This window comes from Rutidosis leptorrhynchoides, chromosome 6 (genome assembly GCF_046630445.1).
Source record: "Rutidosis leptorrhynchoides isolate AG116_Rl617_1_P2 chromosome 6, CSIRO_AGI_Rlap_v1, whole genome shotgun sequence".
In the NCBI taxonomy this organism is placed as follows: Eukaryota; Viridiplantae; Streptophyta; class Magnoliopsida; order Asterales; family Asteraceae; genus Rutidosis; species Rutidosis leptorrhynchoides.
Window position 1 is genome coordinate 73005461 of NC_092338.1, and position 22200 is coordinate 73027660.

The 22200-nt window shown below is 33.9% G+C and overlaps 1 protein-coding gene and 2 non-coding genes across 3 annotated transcripts; all 3 read right to left on the reverse strand.

Annotated features, from left to right (window-relative positions):
- Positions 1-6044: 6044 nt before the first annotated feature.
- Positions 6045-6136, reverse strand: LOC139856472 (small nucleolar RNA snR60/Z15/Z230/Z193/J17). The gene has a single exon (XR_011761955.1). It is a non-coding gene; the product is annotated as a small nucleolar RNA snR60/Z15/Z230/Z193/J17 (small nucleolar RNA).
- Positions 6137-6477: 341 nt separating this feature from the next.
- LOC139856475 (small nucleolar RNA Z43) lies at positions 6478-6579 on the reverse strand. The gene has a single exon (XR_011761958.1). It is a non-coding gene; the product is annotated as a small nucleolar RNA Z43 (small nucleolar RNA).
- Positions 6580-10671: 4092 nt separating this feature from the next.
- On the reverse strand, positions 10672-14343 carry LOC139852036 (protein LIKE COV 1-like). The gene is made up of 7 exons (XM_071841255.1): positions 14053-14343; positions 12799-12851; positions 12575-12684; positions 11637-11804; positions 11451-11548; positions 11120-11246; positions 10672-11000 (listed from the first exon to the last, which is right to left on the reverse strand). The coding sequence occupies exons 1-7, from the start codon at positions 14218-14220 to the stop codon at positions 10897-10899; spliced, it is 828 nt and encodes a 275-aa protein (XP_071697356.1). The 5' UTR covers positions 14221-14343; the 3' UTR covers positions 10672-10896.
- Positions 14344-22200: the final 7857 nt, after the last annotated feature.

Genomic DNA, 22200 nt, shown 5'->3' on the forward strand with positions numbered 1-22200 from the left:
TGAAGCATGACTTTCGGGTCCGCTGACTTCATCATGGTATTGGTGATTGATGAAGCATGACCTTTAGGGTCCGCTGACTTCATCATGGGAGTATGCGATTGGTGGAGCATGACCTTCGGGGTCCGCTGATTTCATCATGAGCGAGGTGTTATATCGGTGAAGCATGACTTTCGGAGTCCGCTGACTTCATCCGGTGTTGAGATTGGTGAAGCATGACCTTCGGGGTCCGCTGACTTCATCATGGGATTATTGATTGGTGAAGCATGATATTCGGGTTCGCTGACTTCATCATGGTAGTGAATCGCGTGTAGTTCGGATTCACTAAGGCGCGTGTGTTTTCGGCCAGCCTTCGTGTTGTGTGATCTGTCGGTTGTTTTATACACCGATGGTGGGGTCGTAAGGACCGTGATGTTGATCTGTTGGTTGTTTTATACACCAATGGTGGGGTCGTAAGGACCGTGTTGTGTGATCGATCGGGTGTTTTTATACGCCGATGGTGGGGTCGCGAGGACCATGTGGTATGATTAGTGATGCGATAGCCGTGTTTCGCTCATGTGTTGTTACGGGTGTGACGATAGTCGATTTTGTACACCTTTGGATTTGGCGTTTTCATAGTCGTTTTGGGCGCTATCGGTTTTAGCCTTTTGATTATGATGTTACGGTAGTTGCGTATTGATCGTATTGTGCACTACAAGGGATGTTTAGTGATTGGTGTTATCCGTCAGGATTCGTTGGTTCAGTCTTCATCATTTCGGATTGTTGACCTTAGGTTGAGACTTGGTTGCTTTTAGCGTTGTACTCGGTAAGGGTACGCTAAGGGGTTGATATCTCTGTACGAGATTGGTTGAGTTTTCCCGATGTTAGGGAATGAGCATGGTTTTAGTGCTCGGATTGTGGATTTGATAAATCGCGGGTGACGATTTAGTTGTTAAAGGCAATTCAGTGGGAAGAATTGCTTAGGAAAGTCGGTTTGGACTTATGTTTGAGGACCGTGAAGTGTGGTCCGTTTGGTTAAATGACAAGGATCACGAGGACGTGATCGAGTCTAAGTGGGGAAGAGTTGTAACACCCCGTTTTTCCCCGTACATGATTTATAGGTGTATTGTGTATGTACGACAGGCGTATGAAGGGTTCGATACATGTTTGGGTGTTAAAGTCTTGTATGCGAGAAAATGTGTCAGGCCACGTTGGGTGTCGCGGCGCGACAAAGGGAGCCGCGGCGCGGCGTTTCAAATAAATCCAGATCAGAAAGCTTGTTAACAAAGTCACCAGTTCGAGTCAATCGTCGCGGCGCGACGAATTAGGCCGCGGCGCGGCGAATGGTGTGAACTGGCACCAGATTCTTGTAAATTTAAATGAAGTTCAAGGGCAATTTGGTCTTTTCGCGTTTGAGCCAGATTTGAGGATTTAACCTCATCCATTCATTTCATTTCTCATTTTAATTTCCCTTTTCTTTTCATTTTTCCTCTCAAACTCAAACACCCATTTGATTTCAAAAGGATTTTTGGAAAGGAAGGATCGGGAGTTGATCCTTGGCGTAGTTGACAAGTGTGTTCTCCTCGTTCTTAGCTACACGGTGATACTAGTGGTAAGCTCTAACTCCGAAATTCATTTTCGTGTTCATCATTCAAGTTTAGGGCTTTTGATTGTATGATTCATAGGTGAAACTCATTTAGTTGTTAATTGAAGGTTAACACCAAGATTCGGGTTTTTTTTGTTGTTAATGTCGGGTTTTGGGTTTGGTGTGCAAGTTCATGCTTGTAAGACTTGTAAATGGTGTATAATCACTAGTATTAGTGATTATTGAGGTTTTGGGGACATTTAGGGTTCTTGGAGTTGACTAATTTTGACTAGAGCCAAAATTAGGGTTTGGTGATGATTTTGACCCGATTGTTGATTTATTAAGGTTTATAAACTTAAAATGGATTAAGTTGAAGTATTAAACCGAGTTAAATGTGTTTTGGTGTCAAGACTTGTAAACGGTGAGATTTTGACTTAATGGGTCAAAATTAGGGTTTTGGTGTCAAAATGGGTGAGACATGTGTTTAACACTTGTGTTTGGGTTTACTTGGCATATTAGGACCATTTTCACCCGTGTTAGTAATTATTGGAATTACATTTGGTTAGTTTGGGCGCGGTTTGTACTTGGAATTACATTTGGGTCGAATTTGCACTAAGTGTCAAATTGGGTTGGTTTGTAAATCCAATCTAAGTGTGTTGTTGAATTTGTGATAATGGAATAGGTACTTTCCATTGACGAGTTGCGGATTACTTGGTTGCATTCATCAAGGCTTAAGGTGAGTGTTAATATCCTATATGCATATGTATGTGTAGGATGGGTGCGGGTCGGGTGAAGTGGTTCTCGGTTATAGAGCTCACTTCACATATAGGTGGAATTGATGGACTTGTGTACATGTCCAATTGGCACGGATGTGCGTTTTGGTTGACCACCTTTGGCGAGATGCACACTTCGTGTGTACATTATCACATGGGCTTGTGAGTGGAATAATTATATACGTATGTATATGAGTTATTTATTTGTGGGGGTATGGGTTGAAGTTCGATGTTGACGATACCATATCCTAGAGTATATTTGTGATGTTGATGAGGGTTTAAAGTTCGTTGTTGACGATACCTCATACGTATGGAATTAAAGTTCGATGTTGACGATGCCATATGATTATTGTAGTGACGTTGATGAGGGTTTAAAGTTCGATGTTGACGATACCTCATATGTGGGTTTAAAGTTCGGTGTTGACGATACCACATTAATATAGGCGAATGGGATTTAAGTTCGATGTTGACGATACCATTCGTTGGGCTAGCCATGAGATCTTGAGTACTATGGATGTTGTGAACATCGATGTTTGTCGTATTCTTATTAAAGTATTGTCGTGGTGTAGCTAAACGTTCGGGTGTAGCTTATTGGCGTTGTTCATATCGTCGTTGGTGAACTTATATTTTGTTGATGTATCTTGAGCTCGTTGCTTAGTGATCGTACGGTATGCTTAGTATTAGCTTGCCTTTAGGCTTGGATGCTCCGGTATGCGGTAATTGATATTTTGTGGCGTGTCCATTTTATGCATATATATGTATGTAGTATATTCTCACTCACTAAGCGTTAGCTTACCCTCTCGTTGTTGATATTTTTATAGGTTCGCATGCTTGGCGGCTCGGGTAAGCTTGGGAATTAGAGATCTCGGCTAGGTTGCTTTAGAAGATCTTGCTTTTGGACTCGATTAGGATTTGGGTAGCGTAGTCCCAAATCACCATGCTCGGTTTTGTGTAAACGTAACTAGTCGGGTCATAATGATTATAACCGGTTTACGATTTAATTAATGAACCATTGTATTAAGGAGTTTAAATCATTAATGTATGTTTTAAGTTCGATGAACTTACCTTGATAACAAATACGTTTTGGAATATGTGTAACGGGACCTAAAGTATTATTTAACGCGTATTAAAAGGAAAAATTTTTATGGGCCGGTTTTAATACGGGTTGGGTTGTTTCAAGTTTTCAGAAGCGGATTTTGATAAACTGAAGATGGACGACATTATTTTCATTTACAATTATTTGATTAACTTGAATGAATCTGCAACAACTTATCATGCTACTGCAATGAATGCAGTCTACAGGTTTATTCTTGATTCGATGAGATGAATGCAGTCTACGGGTTTATTCATGATTTTCAAATGGGATTGAAATCTGGACACAAAAAGCTCGGAATTAAACCGCCAAATCAAGTGATTGAAGAGCTAAGATACATGTCCTTACTTGAAGTGAGCGACTGTCCATATGGGTTTGTATTTGTCAATTCTCACTATACAAAGATCTTCATCAAAGTCTCAGATTTCAGAATATACTCAGACGGAACGTGTTAATGTATGCTTTCAAATACATGAGATGGAGACTGATCAATAACTGCTATTCAACCGAAGATAATGAGATTGTCAAGTACATTTTCACAAGATTGAAAAGTCGTCTCAAAACAAGAGTGAATATACGAAGATATGAGAATCTCAAGGGATTCAAATCTAAAGTTCACTTCAGAGGAACAAAGTTCCTTTAGATGTTTTCGATAGGATTATATTGTAAAGTTCACATTTAACACTAAGGAGGAGATTGTGAGGACCCCGAAGTTGTATAGTGTTAATGTGAATTAAGCTTTAAATGAAGGTTCCTTAGAAGAGGGCTATATAAAGAACCTAAGTACTCCTAATTAAATAGCCAATTGTATTGTAACCGAGTTCTAGAAGCTGTGGAATGTAATTTTATAGATTCACTCTCATACCGAGTCTTCTTCCTATATACCGAATCTCACTCTATCTTATCTTTTCTCTCAATCTCAACTATCAATTTCACCTGACCTACTTTTTTTAGATAAATGAGGCAAAATATTGTTTAACCGACTTAGGCTTAATGTTTAATGTTTAGACCAATAAAAAACCATCACGTATTTTATGTTTTTGCATAAATGTTGAAAGTTCACCAAAACATGTAAAAAAACACATTGTGTTTCTACCAATCTCGGCTTGACTCTAAAACAACTAGTTTTAAACGAGCATGGTACAAACACGGGTTGGTTTTTGGAGGTTTTGATAAAGTTTAAAGAAATCATCAAAGAAACTTAAGTTAGGATATAAAGTACACGTGACAAATTTTATCGGTATAAACATTACGCCTATATCACCTAAACTATATTTCGCCTCCCTCGCCTAAAAAGGTATGTTGAACGAAATCTTTTGTAAAGATTGAAAAAAACGACATAGAAATGTCTTGTAGACGTGGAAGTTTTATTGGATGAGGTGTTTCGCCTATTTCACCTAACAATTAGGCGAAATCCATGCTTATAATTGAAAAAGATGAGACACTACTTATATTTGAGAGAGAGGCTCAAATATGCGATGATTAGCCGAACATCAAACATCTAAAAAATTAGATTCTCATTCAATGGCGAGTTTAGGTGTTAGGGAGCGGAGTCCCGTGACACCACTAGTTTTTCGAAATTTATCACAAAAAAATTATTATTTTTGTATAAGACACCACTAAAAATAATAATATGACCCCATATATTTTTAGAATTTATATTTTAATAGTTTGACTTACTAGAATATTTGAATTTAGCCCACTTATGATTGTCCACTTACATATATTGAGAACGATGTGTTAGATTGTATTAGCAATGATGCAATTATGAACAAATTTTATCATATGAGACAACAATAAAAGCTTACTTTAGTATTTAGTGAATTGAATATATGTTTTTTGTACAAGGGCTTATTTGCGGAAATATTAATTCTTTTTTTGTATAAATGATAAATGATATTCTTTTGTATGATGATTGTTGTAATGACAATAGTAAAAAATATGAATAACCTTATATATTGCGAGTACTATCGAATTTTATGTTTGTATTTTGGGTGTGACCCGACCCGACCAAATATGACCTGACACATTCAATATTTTTGCAAGTAGGTTATCGAAAAAAAATTAGTACCCCATACTATTCTCATTCCATAGGCACTAGCAACAACATGGATTTTGATAATTCCACTTAAATTTACTAACTAAAGAGTGAAGAACTAGAAGACCATGGAGTACGAGTTTGTATAAACAAAAAAACACATTGAAGTTATGGAAAAAAAGATGTGATAAATCACCTGTACTGCTAATGCTTATAGAATTAGAATGGTAAATACTTTCGAAAACATTTCGCTGTCCACAATGAACCACAAGTTCATAAGCACAGCCTAATTTGATGCAGACAAGCTTGTCAATCATTAAAATTTTTCTTAACCATCAACAATTAAACCGTATTTTTAATAATAAAATACTCCAAAAAAATTCATGAGTAACATTTATTCAAAACTGATTGAATAAAAAGTAGTATTTTTTTTCTTATTCAACCAATTAAACCTTATGATGTTTCAAGGTAACAGAAATGTAGTCGACAAAACGGACAGTCGAGTAATATTTTTGAAAACTATTTGATTTTGGCTTTTACCATAAGTTAATTGAATTAGTGTTATATGTTATATTGAAGAAAGTTCATCAGATAGGAGCGAAAGACTAATTTCTGTTTTCTAATCACATTAAAATCATGTGAACTATGCAAATAGTCATCATTTGAACCTCCCAAATTACATTAAATCAATTTTAAAATTAATAAACTAATACTGTAGTAGCTAAAAAAATATTAAAAAAAAACCTCAGAAGGAAGGCAACATTTGTTGTAATCATGATTTAGATCATAGATTACGCAAATATACATGTAATCATCATTGGCTTACTTAGTGAAAAAAACAAACTTTATATATAAAAAAAAATTAAAATAAATGGCCTCATAGAGAAGATTAGATAAAACAACATGGTTTGATTCAGACATATGCTTGTCTTTAAATTAAGAGTTAATCATCGGCCAAAATCACTAAATAAATATAAACAAATAATAAAAGTATAAAAAAATAAAAAAAAAAGGACTCAGTTTATGGGTGGTGATATAACAGGATGGTCGGCAAGGTGATTATGCATCACCGTTACGACGAACGAGACCTTATCACAATCTGTCGTCATTGCCCTCTTTTTCTATTTTTATTTTTATTTTTATTTATGAATAAAAACAGAGATAAAAACAAAATTAACAAACGAATTACCAAACTCAAGCTGATCGATAATCAAAAAGACATAAATGTTTTAGTTTGCAACTGAAATCGGAATCTGAAATCGAACTGAATCGAAATTGGAACTGAAATTGAAATCGAAATCGAAATCTGGAATTGAAACAAGAAGCGGAGGCGATGAAATTTAACAGATACTGCGTTTCTACTTATAGATAATAGTAGAGGGTTGCTAGGGTTTTTATTTCATCGTTTGAAAGGTTTTGGTTTACTTGTGTTAACAGACCGGCCCAGATCATATACGATTAGGCTTTTAGGTGTATTCAACCGGGCCGCCGTGTTATGTGAAGTCCAATTAGTTTGTTTTTCCGGGTTTATCATATTCATATTTTTGGTTATTTCATTGCATTTTACTTTGTGATATATGGAGATCAACATTAAAATTACCAGCATAGTTAAAATGCGTGAGATAACTATATATACAGATTTAAATATATCTTTTAACTATACTAATCATCATCAATCAAATTAAAATTTAGACAAATGACTCAAATGCATTGTAAGAAGTAATTAATAGAATTATTGTATATTGGTAAAAACAACAAGAATGTTGCATGTTCAAGTTCTAAGTTAACACAAATATATATTGTTCACTAATAAAATTATACATACAACTCAAAAATCATTATTAATGGATTAGTATATTAAAATAATGTGACAATCTTTAATCTTACTCTTTTTGAAGTTATAGGACGCTTGAATCACATAGATCGGCCATGTAATTAATAATAATAATAATAATAATAATAATAATAATAATAATAATAATAATAATAATAATAATAATAATAATAATAATAATAATAATAATAATAATAGATCGGCCATGCATTCAATCTAGTTGATCGTACGGTCATGTTGCGTGAAGTTCGCCGCCTTTGTCCGAGCATTTCTCGGTGGGTTGAATTTTGCTACTCTAATCCAGCCAGATTGTATTATGGGAACCACACCTTATGGTCTTCGTAGGGGGTGCAACAGGGTGATCCCCTTGGTCCGCTGCTTTTTGCTTTGGTCTTACAACCCTTGGTTTCTAAAATCAGAGATAATTTTGAGGTTTGTCTTCAGACGTGGTATTTGGATGATGGCACTATTATTGGGGACACTTTGGTGGTGGGGAAGGTTTTGCATTTGATTATGGAGGATGGACCTCGTTTTGGGCTACATCTCAACGTTGAAAAAACAGAAATTTTCTGGCCTACGGAGGACCCTCGCAGCAGGCAAGTAGGTGTCTTTCCTCATAATATTGCTCGACCTTTAAATGGTGTTAAGTTGCTTGGGGCCCACGCAAGTTCCGATCCTAGTTTTAGTAGTGAACTGGTGATGCAAAGGGTGACCAAGTCCATTGCGCTTATGGATAAGGTTGCTAAGCTTGATGATCCTCAGTGTGAGTTGTTGTTGCTTAGGGCATGTACGGGAGTTTCTAAACTCTACTTTACCTTGCGTACTTGTCCTCCTAGTATATTTGAGGCGGCTCAACGCGCTTTCGATGGAGCCCTTCGATCTTTCTTGGAGCGTATTGTTACTGCTTCAGGGCCTGGGTTTGGTGATTGGCAGTGGCGGCTTGCCACCTTGCCATTTGCATTTGGAGGGCTTGGTGTTTATTCTGCGGGAGATGTTCGTCATTATGCTTTTGTGGCTTCTCGGTTACAGTCTGCTGGGTTGCAGACCAAGCTCCTACGTCATGCGGGTATTGTTGGTCGTGGTCGTGCTTTTGAAGATGCATTGGGTCTGTTTAATATAACGGTTGGGTTTGATATTTTAGGTAATCCGAGTGAGGTCGCTGCCCCAATACTCATGAAGAAATTGGCAGATGTTTATTTCACAAAGGTTACCGCTTCTGCAGAATCCACTTTTTCGTTATCTCCCCGACAATTGGCCTTATGGAAATCACAGCAGGGTGATCACACCTCTGCTTGGCTAAGGACAGTCCCTATTTTGGGGTTGGGTCAGACGATGAACGCAAAGACTTACCGATGTGTGTTGTGCTACCGGTTGGGTGTTCCATTGTTCTCTATCTCGACGGCATGCTCTGCATGTTCAAGGGTTTTTACTGGAGATATTTTCGGGGATCACGCGGTGTCTTGTACTGGTATGGTGGGTATTAAGCATCGACATAATGTTGTTCGGGATTCCCTTGTTGATGTTTGTTATCGATCTGGGATTTCAGCGAGAAAGGAGGTTGACATTGCGTTGTCTGGAGGGAACGACAGGGCCCTCAGACCTGCAGATGTGTTACTTTATTCCTGGGATTGTGGTCGCGATGTTTGTGTTGACTTGACAGGGTCTTCTCCTTTGACACAGTCTGCGCTTTATGACTTTGTCCCTGGACGTGCTGTGGTTGATGCGGCTCGTCGAAAGCGGGTCAGGTACGAATCTAGCTGTCAGGCGATTGGTTATGGTTTCATTCCTTTCTCATTTTCTTCCCTTGGGGAATTAGAGAAGGAGGCTGTTTCTTTGCTAAAGCGGGTTCAGAAGTGTTCGATGGCGCAAGATATTGGTGCCGGTGCTGCTGCTCATATTTTTACTAGGATAGGTTTTGCTATTGCTAGAGGTGTGGGGGCCCAAATTGTCTCTAGGCTTCCCACTAATTTTTTGTAAGTTTTAAAACTTTTAAGTTTATTATTTTTATTATAATAATAATAATAATAATAATAATAATAATAATAATAATAATAATAATAATAGTAGTAATAGTAATAATAATAGTAATAGTAATAATAATAATAATGATGATGATGATGATGATGATGATGATGATGATGATGATGATGATGATGATGATGATGATGTAAGCGTGGGGAATCAACCTCTTAACATAAGGAGGAGGAAAACGAGTTGTAAATTATATTTTTGAGATTTTATGCTCTATTTCTTTCTAAACAATGTTTTCATAAGATTCTCGATGAAACTTGTTGCTAAAAAATTGTATCAATCTATGCGTAAGTGATTGCTTAATGATTGCTGGGCTGCTGGCTTATGGCCTACCGTAACATGCACTACAGCTCAAAAGTTAGTTTTAGTCGTTGACCGGTCAGAGGTGAAAACAAGTAGCATAACATGAAGTAGAGCTTATTACGGTAAGAGTAATTATATTGCTATCATTATTTTTGATATAATATAATATATAATATAATAATATAATCCTTTAAAAATAAGCATTAAAAGTATAACTTATTAGGCTTATGTGACTAAACTATTCATCCTCTTAAATCATTCACATCAGCGTCACATCAACACCAAAATCTTATAACTAACTCATAACTAAATGCTTACTATCATGACTAAAACAATAATCCTCTTTATATACAATATATAAGCAATAAAACATCAAATATAAACAATTAAAAGCGAATGGACCCCACTATATCTAAGAGCTCTCGCCAAATTCATGGTAAAAGCGGGTAAAACTAATGCGGGTAACTAGGCCGTGCCTGTGGTCCACTACGGGTAACTACGGGTAACTAGCGGGAAATGACAGATAATGAAACCACAGGGAGTGATCTTAATGTATATTTACAGTGGATTAATCATTTTACAATTATAGTTGATTTATCATTAACCTTCGGCTAAACAACACTAGCGCCACATCACAAGAATTCACCCAAAACCCGCTAATCATTCACCACACTTTTAACATATACCGCGGCTCTTCTGGACACGTTCAACACCATCTTGACTCACCCTGACTCCCGACCTCTTCATCGGTCACGCCCACAGTCATCACGCTCTGAATTGTTATTTGTAAACACAATTTCACTACCTATTATAACAAATTGATTGTATGATTGTATTTGGTATTGTATTACTAAGTTTATTCTGGACCAATGCATTGTGGTATTGTATTACTAAGTTTATTCTGGACCAATACACAAAGCAATAGGTTAACAAAGATTTATATACATGTCTATTTACTTCACCCCAACTTGTAATGGTGAACAACTCAAAGTCACTAATGGAGAAAAAAAGTTGCAACTATTATAGTTTGAACACTCTTCTACAATCTTCATTCATATGGTCAATGTACTACACTTTACATCAAATTTTGCCCAATCAGTCTATTTACCACCTGTTGTAACTTTCAGACAAAACACAGGTTGTATGGGGAAAAGTATCATCCGAAATTGGTGTACAATGACTGTATAAATAAAGTTCGTATACAAAGTGTTCGAGATACATCTCAGACAATAGTACAAAGGGCTTAAATCGGCTGCATTGCATCTAATATCTTGACAATTCTTCTGATGTTCTGTTTTTTCTAGGTATGTTTGAATCCATCGTTGAAAGTATCCGTGGCATTGACATGCCACCAGATACTACAATTTCTGCACCAAAAACAAAACAAGAACAAATTACAATTCAGTACTTAAGATATGAATATATATCAACCAATAATGTTAGTCTTACTACTACATATCTACCATATTAGGATGCCATCACTTACCAATTCCTTCACGGACAGATAAATTTGGTCTGATAACGTCTTTGGAGTTCACTAAAAATATATCACCAATGTAAAGATGATTTGTCGGAACATAAACCGTACATAGCTCCTCGTCCCCCAAAAATTTCTGTAATAAATATCCATATTATAATTCTCAACAGAGTTTAGCCTCTGTATTTGTACTATCTAGTAAAACAAGTTCCTAATATTGTACACAAGATTTGAACTTTTTGGCAAATTTTAAAATACAAGATTAGTTTTAAATTATACTCCGTAGATAGTAAATCTCTCACGTTGTCATTGCTGAGGGGTAGTTATGGAATTTACTAACCTGGAGAGTGACTGATGAAGTAATAAACCCAAATGCATATTCACCAATACGAGGATGACTAATTATGGCAACTTCCTTGAAGGCTTGTGTGTTCTGATCTGCATATCGTGAGGGATAAAACAATATTCAGACGACTGTTTTGATATAAATTTTAAATTTTAGAGTGAAGTAAGCGTTACAAATTACCGGGAGAAATTGCCGCACTGATCTGCTTAGAAGCATTGTAAATATGACTGATAAAAGGCATTCGTTTGATGACCCATTCTCCAAGACTGAGAACCGATGCACCCAACCATGACGACATGAACACTCCGATCAGAAATATGAAAGTTATCGAGGTTATAAACCCCAAGCCTGCACAAAAAATACTAAAGATCAGTAACAAACACAAATCCTAATTAGCAAATCTGTAAATGTTTTGAAACATTGGTTTAACTAACTAGGATATAGCGGTGAATTAGTAATTTTGACACAAATTTTTAAAAGGATTTTGCTAACAACGGGCTGTCGTTAACTCGCTTAATGTACATGGCAGATGGTTATAAATTTTATGATGACGGTTACCTGATTGTACAAGTGTCTTATGCGTGTTAACGACAACCTTTAGGGCCGTCGTTAGCAAAATCCTTTTTAAAAATAGAACATAAAATGTACAAGTAAAGCTTAAATACACTTTTTGGACAATGACCATTTAGGTTAGCCTTGTAGAGAAAAATATACTTTAGAAAAACAACAATCATGTTTGATTAGGCACGCAGTTTAATCAATTTCTTTTTCAGATGTCAAATACCTAAAATTGCCCTTGAGGATGAGAATTAAGAACAGGCTCTAGTGAGCTTGAATCAATGCCATAAGCTAATTTGTAAAATATGATAAAAAGTCTATATGTAATTTTAATTAAAATGTATCAAAAAACAGGAAGTGTGAAGGGATTGAAATCAGCAAATGCATTAGGGCTTTTATTCTTTTTTTTTTTCTTTTTTTTTTCTGAATGGCAGTTCGGGTGTCAAACGCATGGCTTAAATACTAACACGGAGTATATAATTACTGCAATCAAAAGAGTATGAGTAGCAGTTATAAGTTTAAATAGTGAACATTCACAAATAATATGAGTGTAAGCTTACCAAATATATTTATGCCCAGATGATCATAGATTGGAGAGAAAAACCCATCAACAAAATGTATAAACCACCATGTAATGTAGAAAGTAATAGCAATTGGTAATAGTATGACACTGCAAAAAGTGATACAAGCAAACATTTATGAGATAAAAAAAATTAATTTGAAATAAAACAAAAAAAAAAAAAACAAAAAAAAAAAAACCTTCAAGATGGATATTTTTGCTTACCATCCAGTCATAAACTTTTTAGAAGCCCAACTCCTTAAAAGTTTGACGAAAGTCTACATGAAAAAATATAGCATTGAGTTTACATATTTCTTGATAATAATGTGGAATTTCATCATCGTGAAATTGTGAAGATTGCTAAATTTTTCTTTCAAGTAGAGCAAAATTTAGTGTTTTCTATTTTCTATAGATGTATCATGCATAATACGATTGCAGAGGTCGACAATAACTACTAGCTTAGTGCCCACATCAATGCAGTTTACATGTAAAGTGCGTGAAGTTTGGACTTCAATCAGTTTCGATGTTGTCGCAACATTAACTGGAGTTACGTCCAGTTCAATTACATAGTTGTTGTGGCAAAGTATATGGATTTATGGTGGAACGATGAATGTTATTGGCGTTAAAATAAATATTTTCGTGTTGGTTGAAATGAAGTGATCCATAATCAAGAAACTAGTTGACTTTTGCTATCGGTATGTATATCAAAAAAAGTTTTTGCATTAATTAAGAAAGGATGTAATTTAGTACTTTTGGTTGCTGAAGATGTAAAGACTAGAGACAAAGCAAAATGCTTTATATGTAGTTAGACATATAAAGTTTGGGTATCGAACTCATGCAACATGTAACAAAATCATGGTAAAATATCATCTTTACTCTAAAGCAAATTTGCATATTAGTTGAACTTATTACATTCAATATACAAAAATGTTACGATAAAAAACTGATGATACAAAACAACTACTAATGGCAAAGTACTAAGGCCCTGTTTGGCTCACGGAATCAAATGGGATTCCAGCGGAAATGGAATTGATTTTAGACACGACCGCTGGAATCCCATTGAATTCCGCGAGCCAAACGGGTCCTAATAGTACCCAAATTCTAACCATGTTTCCATTCCTTTAACAAGCTACTACTATCATCAACAAGTGTGTGTGGCAACATGGCCCAAATTCATGTTATTGTGAACCATATATTTATTTATTACTCATGGTTTCAAAGTACAAGTTTCAGTATATTCCGTATTTCAAAAGAGTACATATATATACAATTTCCCCAAATCTAAAACCCTAAATTAACAAATAATTCCAACTTTCAAACATCCAATCACTATTCAATCAGTTAATAATTGAATTCAAAATGCTAATTCCATCTTACAGCAGTTCATATTCCTATAGCAATTTCAAATTAAAAACACAATGAGTAACAAAAATCAATCCAAACAGATTAAAATTGTAGAAATGAGATAAAAATAAAAACCTCACGACCAGCATGATGAGATGATTGAGCTGACGAAGAACAACAAGGTTTTGAAGAATTAACATCATCATCATCATCCTTATCCTCATCATTATCATTAGCAACTGGTATTAAAAGTTCACGATCTTTTTCTCTGCTAATAATCACTGGCAATTTTGCATCCCCCATTTTTCACTTGGCTTCAAATCACAAAATTGACTCTAATTTTTGTTTTTATGTATATATAAACACACAGTTGAAATCAAAGTGTGAGGACTACAAGGAACCCTGCGAAGAATTCGAGGATTTTGGTTTTATTTATTTGATTAATGTCGTTACGTTCTTGTTATAGAGATGCACACTTCTTTTTTATTTCACACAACAAGACTAAAATGTTAAAATAAGTGTGTGAGGATAAAAAAAGTGTGTTAGAATATATTAGAATCATCCGGTTGTTATATGAATATTTAAATTTATGTTATAATAATATATACATATATGTATATATATGTATATGTACAAGAAGTCATAAATGGATGGCTTTATAATAATATATACATGTACAAGAAGTCATAAAATGGATGCCAATTTTGTAGTATAAATACCTCATGTATTAGCAATGTAAAATGAACCATTTCATAGAATTATATGAAATACACACTTATCCTCTCTTTTACTAATATTTCATAAATAAGTATAATTGTATTTTGTAGTTCTGTTATTAAATTATAACACGTTATCAGCACGAAGAGCTCCGAATAATTAAGGTGATTCTTCCGGTTGCCCAACCACCACTTCCACATCTCAAGATTCCCGCCGGCCACCGTCCTTCGCCGCTGAAACGGACGATCTTGAAACCTCTGATGTGTCTTCTGATCAAAAATTTATCAGCTTGAGTTCTTCCACCACTGAGTTATTCTCATCAGGTATTCCAAAAATTGTTGAAGATATTTAATTTACATTAGTTTGACTTAATTAATTAACAAAGAATTCGTACCTCAAAACTATCCTCTTGTTAATATTGATAAAGAAAAGAAGAGATATTAAAATACATATACATATATTACTTACACTCAAGCAATTGCAGAGAGATATTTAAGATTCATAATCGAAACTCAACCCACCATCTTCATTTGATTATCTCCACGACACCATAAAACAAATCACCATTTTCACGATCACAGTCACCACTACTTTCGGGTATCATATTTTCTTTATGTTCAACAACAACCATAACCGCCACCCATCGAAGCCCAATACCGCTGTAAAATATTCTGTTTTAATTCATTTCAAACCGCCATCTTTTGAACCCACTTCAAGCTAAAATACCACCACCCATTATGACTACTTGATTTCGACTGTTGGTGGTTTATAACCGAGACAAAAGATAGCTCAAAACAATCATCAAAGTGACAAATAATTTGGTATGTTTGTGAACTAAGCATGCGAATGAAATGAGTGGCTTTTATGTATATATTTTTAACCGACAACCTTTAAATCCCAATACCCCATTTAATTATTAAGTGAAACAAGATAGCAATTATTTATTGGTGTTTTGTGGTCCCTTTCCCCTTTTGAGCAAATAATGGATCTACTTTAATTAAAAAAAATTGTGGGAGCAATATTCTTTATTTTTAAAATAGTATTTGTACCTATCACAATCTGTAATATATTTTTTATTACTTAATTACTTCCCAAAATAGTATGGGTTGCTAATGAAAATATATTATAATATTCATAAGTTTAATCATATAAAGTTCTGAGACTGAACTCTAGCCATGCAATTTAGGAGTAACGGTGGCTCCATTTGATTGGTTGAATCCACAATAACTTTTCATGATATCTTTAACTTTTCGACGATGCTAGATCGTTATTTTAAAATCGGTGGTCCTGTTTCTGTTTATGATTAATAAATACACACTAGATCAATTGAGGTGCGGTTTCTTTTTCCTGTTGTGAGCCCAAGATAGCACTTGTGATTTTAAAGATAGTAATATTATTAAGGTGTCGGTAGTGGTTTGTAATGATTCGGATAATGGAAGATAACATGGAGATGATATTAGTGACCGTGCTAGTCGTTAATTACATGATGATATAATAAAGGTGTAATATTTTGGTATCCAAGAAATCGAGTAAGTTCCCGCTCACCTTAAACTATTTCGGGGACGAAATCATTTTTAGTGGGATATGTTATAATGACCCAAAATAAAACATTAAATAATTAAGCATTATGCATATAATAAGCATGATTAGTGTAATAGTATAATAACTTATAATAAGCATATAATTAGTAAACTATCTAATTTAATGATATATGTAACACATCATCATGTATCAGCTGTAAATAATTTATCTTTTATTACCTACTTGTGTCTGTGCATTGTATGTAGCTTCAGAATTTCAAACTTTTTCAATTTGATTGGTGTTTATAATTAGCTATGATAAGATTAAAACCCACTTTAGTATTAGTGTATTACAGTTCACACCTAGAACCTATTAATTTTAAAACATAATGGTATTTATTATTATTATTATTTTAATTTAATATGGCTTACTTTTCTCTGGACCTTTTCTTTAGTATGTTACTAAGTTTTCTTATTGAAAAGTGTACGAGTATATTAATATTTAATATAATAAAACTAAATAAAGGAAATCAGGGTTGATACAAGTAAGATTAGTATGAGATGATTGATGATGATCCGTTAAAATAATCAACGGGTTATGATTAAAAAATGAAGATATTTTTATCCCATTTGCAATTAACAAATCTTTATTACTTTACACATAAGACTTGAACAAATAGTATACTCAATTGGAATTTTACTAGCAAGTGGGCTTGAGAAATTTTGGGTTTGATTAAATATATAATATATTACAACACTTTATAAAATATACTAGTGGAACAACGTGGCACTCATGGCCGACAGTATGGACACATATATGGCGTTTAATTTTTTTTTTATGATACATGATAAGAATTAGGATAAAAGATATGATAAGGTGAACAATAGGATATGAAATTGGGTGACGGTAAACGATAATGAAAATTATGTTTATGATTAATGAAAAAGCACATATGGTGATTAATGAAAAAGCACATATGGTGATTAATGAAAAGCACATATGGTGATTAATGAAAGGTATATTGTGAAAAGAAATCACAAATGTTTCTTGAAAGTATTCAAGGTGAAATATGTGAATAAATTCATCCATCATGTGGACCATTTTGATATTTCATGGTTCTAATAGACGCATCTAGCGGATGGTCTCATGTTTGTGTGTTATCAAGCCATAATATGGCATTTGCAAAGTTTCTTGCACAAATTATTAAATTGAGAACACATTATTCTGATTACACCATTAAAAGGATGAGACTTGATAATGCTGGTGAGTTAACATCTCAAGCATTTAATGATCATTATATATCTACAGGGATTGTTGTTGAACATCCAGTTGCTCATGTGCATACACAAAATTGGTTTAGCTGAATCAATAGATAAACGCTTACAGCTAATAACTAGACAATTGATAATGAGTACAAATCTCTCAATATTTATATGTGGACATGTAAATTTACATGCTGCGACATTAATTCGCATTATACCATGTGGAAGTCGTAAATATTTTCACTTAATACTTGATTTTGGCCAAGAGCCAAATATTTTCTACCTTAAAACATTGGTTGTGCAGTGTATGTTCCAATTGTATCACCACAACACAATAAAATGGTTCTTCAAAGAAAGATGATAATATATTTTGGATATAAAACATCTTCAATCATAAGATATATTGAACCCATGATGGGTGATGTTTTTACAGCACGTTTTGCTGATTGTCATTTTAATAAAACATTGTTCTCTAGATTAGGGGGAGAAATAAAAAAAAAATAAATGATGCTTCATGATGTGAACATCAATTAAGGTATATTGAACTCGCACAAAAGAATGTGAAACGAAAGTTCAAAAATAATGCATATGCAAGAACTTGCAAATTAATTACTTTATGCATTTACAGATATAAAAAAGTGACTAAATCATATATACCAGCGATAAATGCTCCAGCTCGAACTGAAATTCCAAAAGCTGGCAATAATGTCACTGTTGAGTCTTTGCCACGCATCAAACGTGGAAGATCAATTGGTTCAGAAGATAAAAATCCTCGAAAAAGAAAATCAGCTGATAATGAGGTAAGAGAAAGTGTTCAAGAAGAACCACAAATCAATATTCCTTCTGCAGAGGATATTGATAAATGTAAATACTAAAATTGCGATAAATTATGCAATATTATGGAACCGAAATGAAACTAAAATCTCTATGAGATATTTTCATATAATGTTACAATGACATCATGAATAAAGATGATGATCTGGAACTAAAATCTGTCATTGAATATACAAAATGGACATGATTGAGCTCAATGGAAAGGAGCAATAAGAGCTGAATTAGAATCGCTCGATAAAAGAAAAGTTTTCGGATCAATCGTTATCACTTTTAAAGATGTGAAACGTATGGGATACAAATGAATTTTTATCCGAAAAGAAATGTGCAAATGAAGTTACAAGGCAAAACTAGACTTGTAACTCAATATTTCCCACAAAGACCAGAAATGAATTAGGAGGAAAAATTATCCTCCTGTAATGGATACAATTACTTATTAGATACTTAATCAACCTGGTAGTTATTTAAATGCATCTCATGAATGTTGTTACTACTTATCTGTATGGATCACTTAATAGTGATATATATGAATATACCTAAAGGGTTAAGGTATCATAAGCATCTAATGTAAAACCCAAGGGAATATATTCCATTAAATCACAAAGATTTCTAAGTGGGTTTATACAATTGGGACGTATGTGGTATAACTGATTAAGTGATTACTTGATAAGAAAAGTGTATACATATAAACTTATTTGCACATGTGTTTTTATTATGAAAAACAATGATCGGATATATATCGTAGTTATTTATGTCAATGTTCTTAACATCATATGAACAAATAAAGAGATCTATGAAATCATTCAACTTCTAAAGAATTATTTTGAAATGAAAGATCTTGAAAAAACCAAGTATTACCTTGGATTGCAAATTGAACATATGCCTAATGGTTAACTTGTACATTAAACCACTTATACCGAAAAGTTTTTAAAACATTTTTTTTAAAGACAAACTCATTGTTGTTAGATCACTCAATATTGACACTGATCTATTTCATCCCTGCGAAGATCTTGAAAATCTTAACAGATCGGAAGTTCCATATTTTAGTGCAATTGAGGTTCTTATGTATCTTATAAATTGTACAAGACCTGACATTTCTCTTGCAGTTAATTTGTTGGCAAGATTCATCTCAACCTCTACCAAATGACAATGGAACGGGATCAAACACTTATTTTGATACCCTTGAGGAACTGCCGATTTAAAACTATTTTATTCTAACGCTTCAAAACAAGAATTGGTTGATTATGTATATGCAGGTCATTCGTCAAATCCTCATAAAGATAAATCTCAAACTCGATATGTATTCCTAAATGGAAGTACCACAAAATCATGGCGTTCTCAAAAACAAACACTTGTTGCAACATCATCAAATTATGCCGAAGTGATTGCATTACATGAAGCCACTCGGGAATGTTGTTGGTTAAGATCAATGACACAACTCGTTATTGATTCTTGTGGACTAGAACGCGATAAAAGTTCAACAACTATCTATGAAGATAATGCAGCTTGCATAGCACAGATGAAAGAAGGATATATCAAAAGTGACTGAACAAAACACATACCTCCTAGATTCTTCTCATATACTCAAGATCTTATAAAAGACAACCAGATTAAAATGAGATACGTTCAATCAACAATTATGCAGATCTTTATACCAAAACACTGTCAACTACTGTTTTCAGAACACATGTTCATAATATTGGCATGAGGCATGTTCAAAAGATGTAACAGCTCAGCAATGTCTACTTGAGGGGGAGTCAACTATATGCTGCACTCTTTTTCCCTTAGCTAAAGTTTTTATCCCACTGGGTTTTTCTTTGGCCAAGGTTTTTAACGAGGCAGTAAATTGTAGTTTATCTCCAACAAAACAAAAATTGACATCCAAGGGGGAGTGTTATAATAATATATACATATATGTATATATATGTATATGTACAAGAAGTCATAAATGGATGGCTTTATAATAATATATACATGTACAAGAAGTCATAAAATGGATGCCAATTTTGTAGTATAAATACCTCATGTATTAGCATTGTAAAATGAACCATTTCATAGAATTATATGAAATACACACTTATCCTCTCTTTTACTAATATTTCATAAATAAGTATAATTGTATTTTGTAGTTCTGTTATTAAATTATAACAATTTAAATATTATGATGATTATGTAATTTATGCGCTGTGTCTAATCATATTATGATGCCAGGTAGTACGACATTAAATTAAATTAAATTAAATTTTAAATTATACATAAAACACCCGTTAACTTTACTCACATGTACAGTTTCAAGTTAGTATTGTTTGATAAAACACCCGTTAAATTAAATTATCATATTATGATGCCAGGTAGTACGACATTAAATTAAATTAAATTAAATTATACATAGTACACCCGTTAACTCTTCTTTGTCTTTGTTGATCAATTTATGCAATATGATGCAAATATACATGATACTTTTTGTCGAGTTAACATTATATGCTATTGCCGGTTGTTGGATTATACGCCCATGGGAGGCTCAGTGATCAACCGCTCAACGTTTAAAGTTTTCAGAGGCTCAATATTTTTTTATATATATATAGATACACAAAAGCTAGAGAAACACAACTAAAACAGCGAAGACAAGTCACAATAGGCTCAAAACAACTATCAAAGACCCCCAGAAAGAGAAATCAAAATCCATTAGCATTTTTTAGATTTTTTTAAATAGCTTATATTATTCGTTAATGTCTAATAACTTTTTTCGCCTCGTTCTAAGTATTAAAATTCCTGGGGCTGCCTTGCATACGCCAACAACATTTTAAAACATTAAACGTCCACTAATATCCTTGTTTTTGGCAAAAACTTGTTAGTTGTAAAGTACACTTTGGTAATCAATGTGCGAGGTATATCCCATCAACAAAATAATACCCCTTGTAATCAACATCTTCAACTTCATACGAGACTCGGAGACCAGTGTCATTTACCATGTTGTTGAACAACGAAGATGCTACCTCAAAGTATGTATGCAATATCCACATGTTGTACTAGGCAACGACTTCAAACACATTCTATGTTTTCAAGGTTTTTTTGAAAAACCATGAAGCTCTTCATCCTTCTCATATAACCGACAAATGTTTTCCTCCCTTGGTTATCTTATGTATATGTTTGCATATAAATCAGTCATGTACCCTGTAAATTTTTGTAACTTTTCATGTTCCTTCTGACATTTATAAATATTCATCGAATGCATCTGATGTTGTACTATATGTCAATTGATGACATAAGGTGTGGTACGTTACTTTTACAAATTGTGGTGAAACCCGAACTAGCATATGCTTCGGGTCGTCTTTGAAAATGCGTAAAATAAATCGGGCACAAGTTTAAATAGTCAATTATAATGCCTTCAACAATTATAAGGAAAGGTCATTCCCTTATACGAAAGTGATGCTTGAAATACTCGTGGGTACTTCACTTATGAATTAAAGTAGTCACTTATTAACATTTCATGTGCACCAACTCGATCACGACATATGTAACGACTAACAACGTGTTTGTGTTCGGTTGGAACTTTCAACTTATTCGGCTTCTTCAACAACAGCTAAAACTTCATCATGACAAGTACAAATAAAATGGAGTATTTTCATCGCCTGGAAGAATAAGATATGAGATAATACTCCGTAGTAATAAAGTATGATTAATAGAAGCCTTGGATAGTTGGATGATCTATTTATTCATTTTTTTTTTATTGTGGTACTGATTAACTTTGAATTTGTGAAATCTATCCTAAGGGATGATCATCAATTGACACTGTACAAAGTATTTCATATGAACTACCGGGAAAAAAGAAGGCTAAATTCAAATAAACTTAAATCATGTTCAGCAAAACTAGAGTAACTATAATATAACACATCCATAACCACTAAATATTTAATTTCTCTTGGTAAGTTTGTGTAGCCCTTCCAAAATT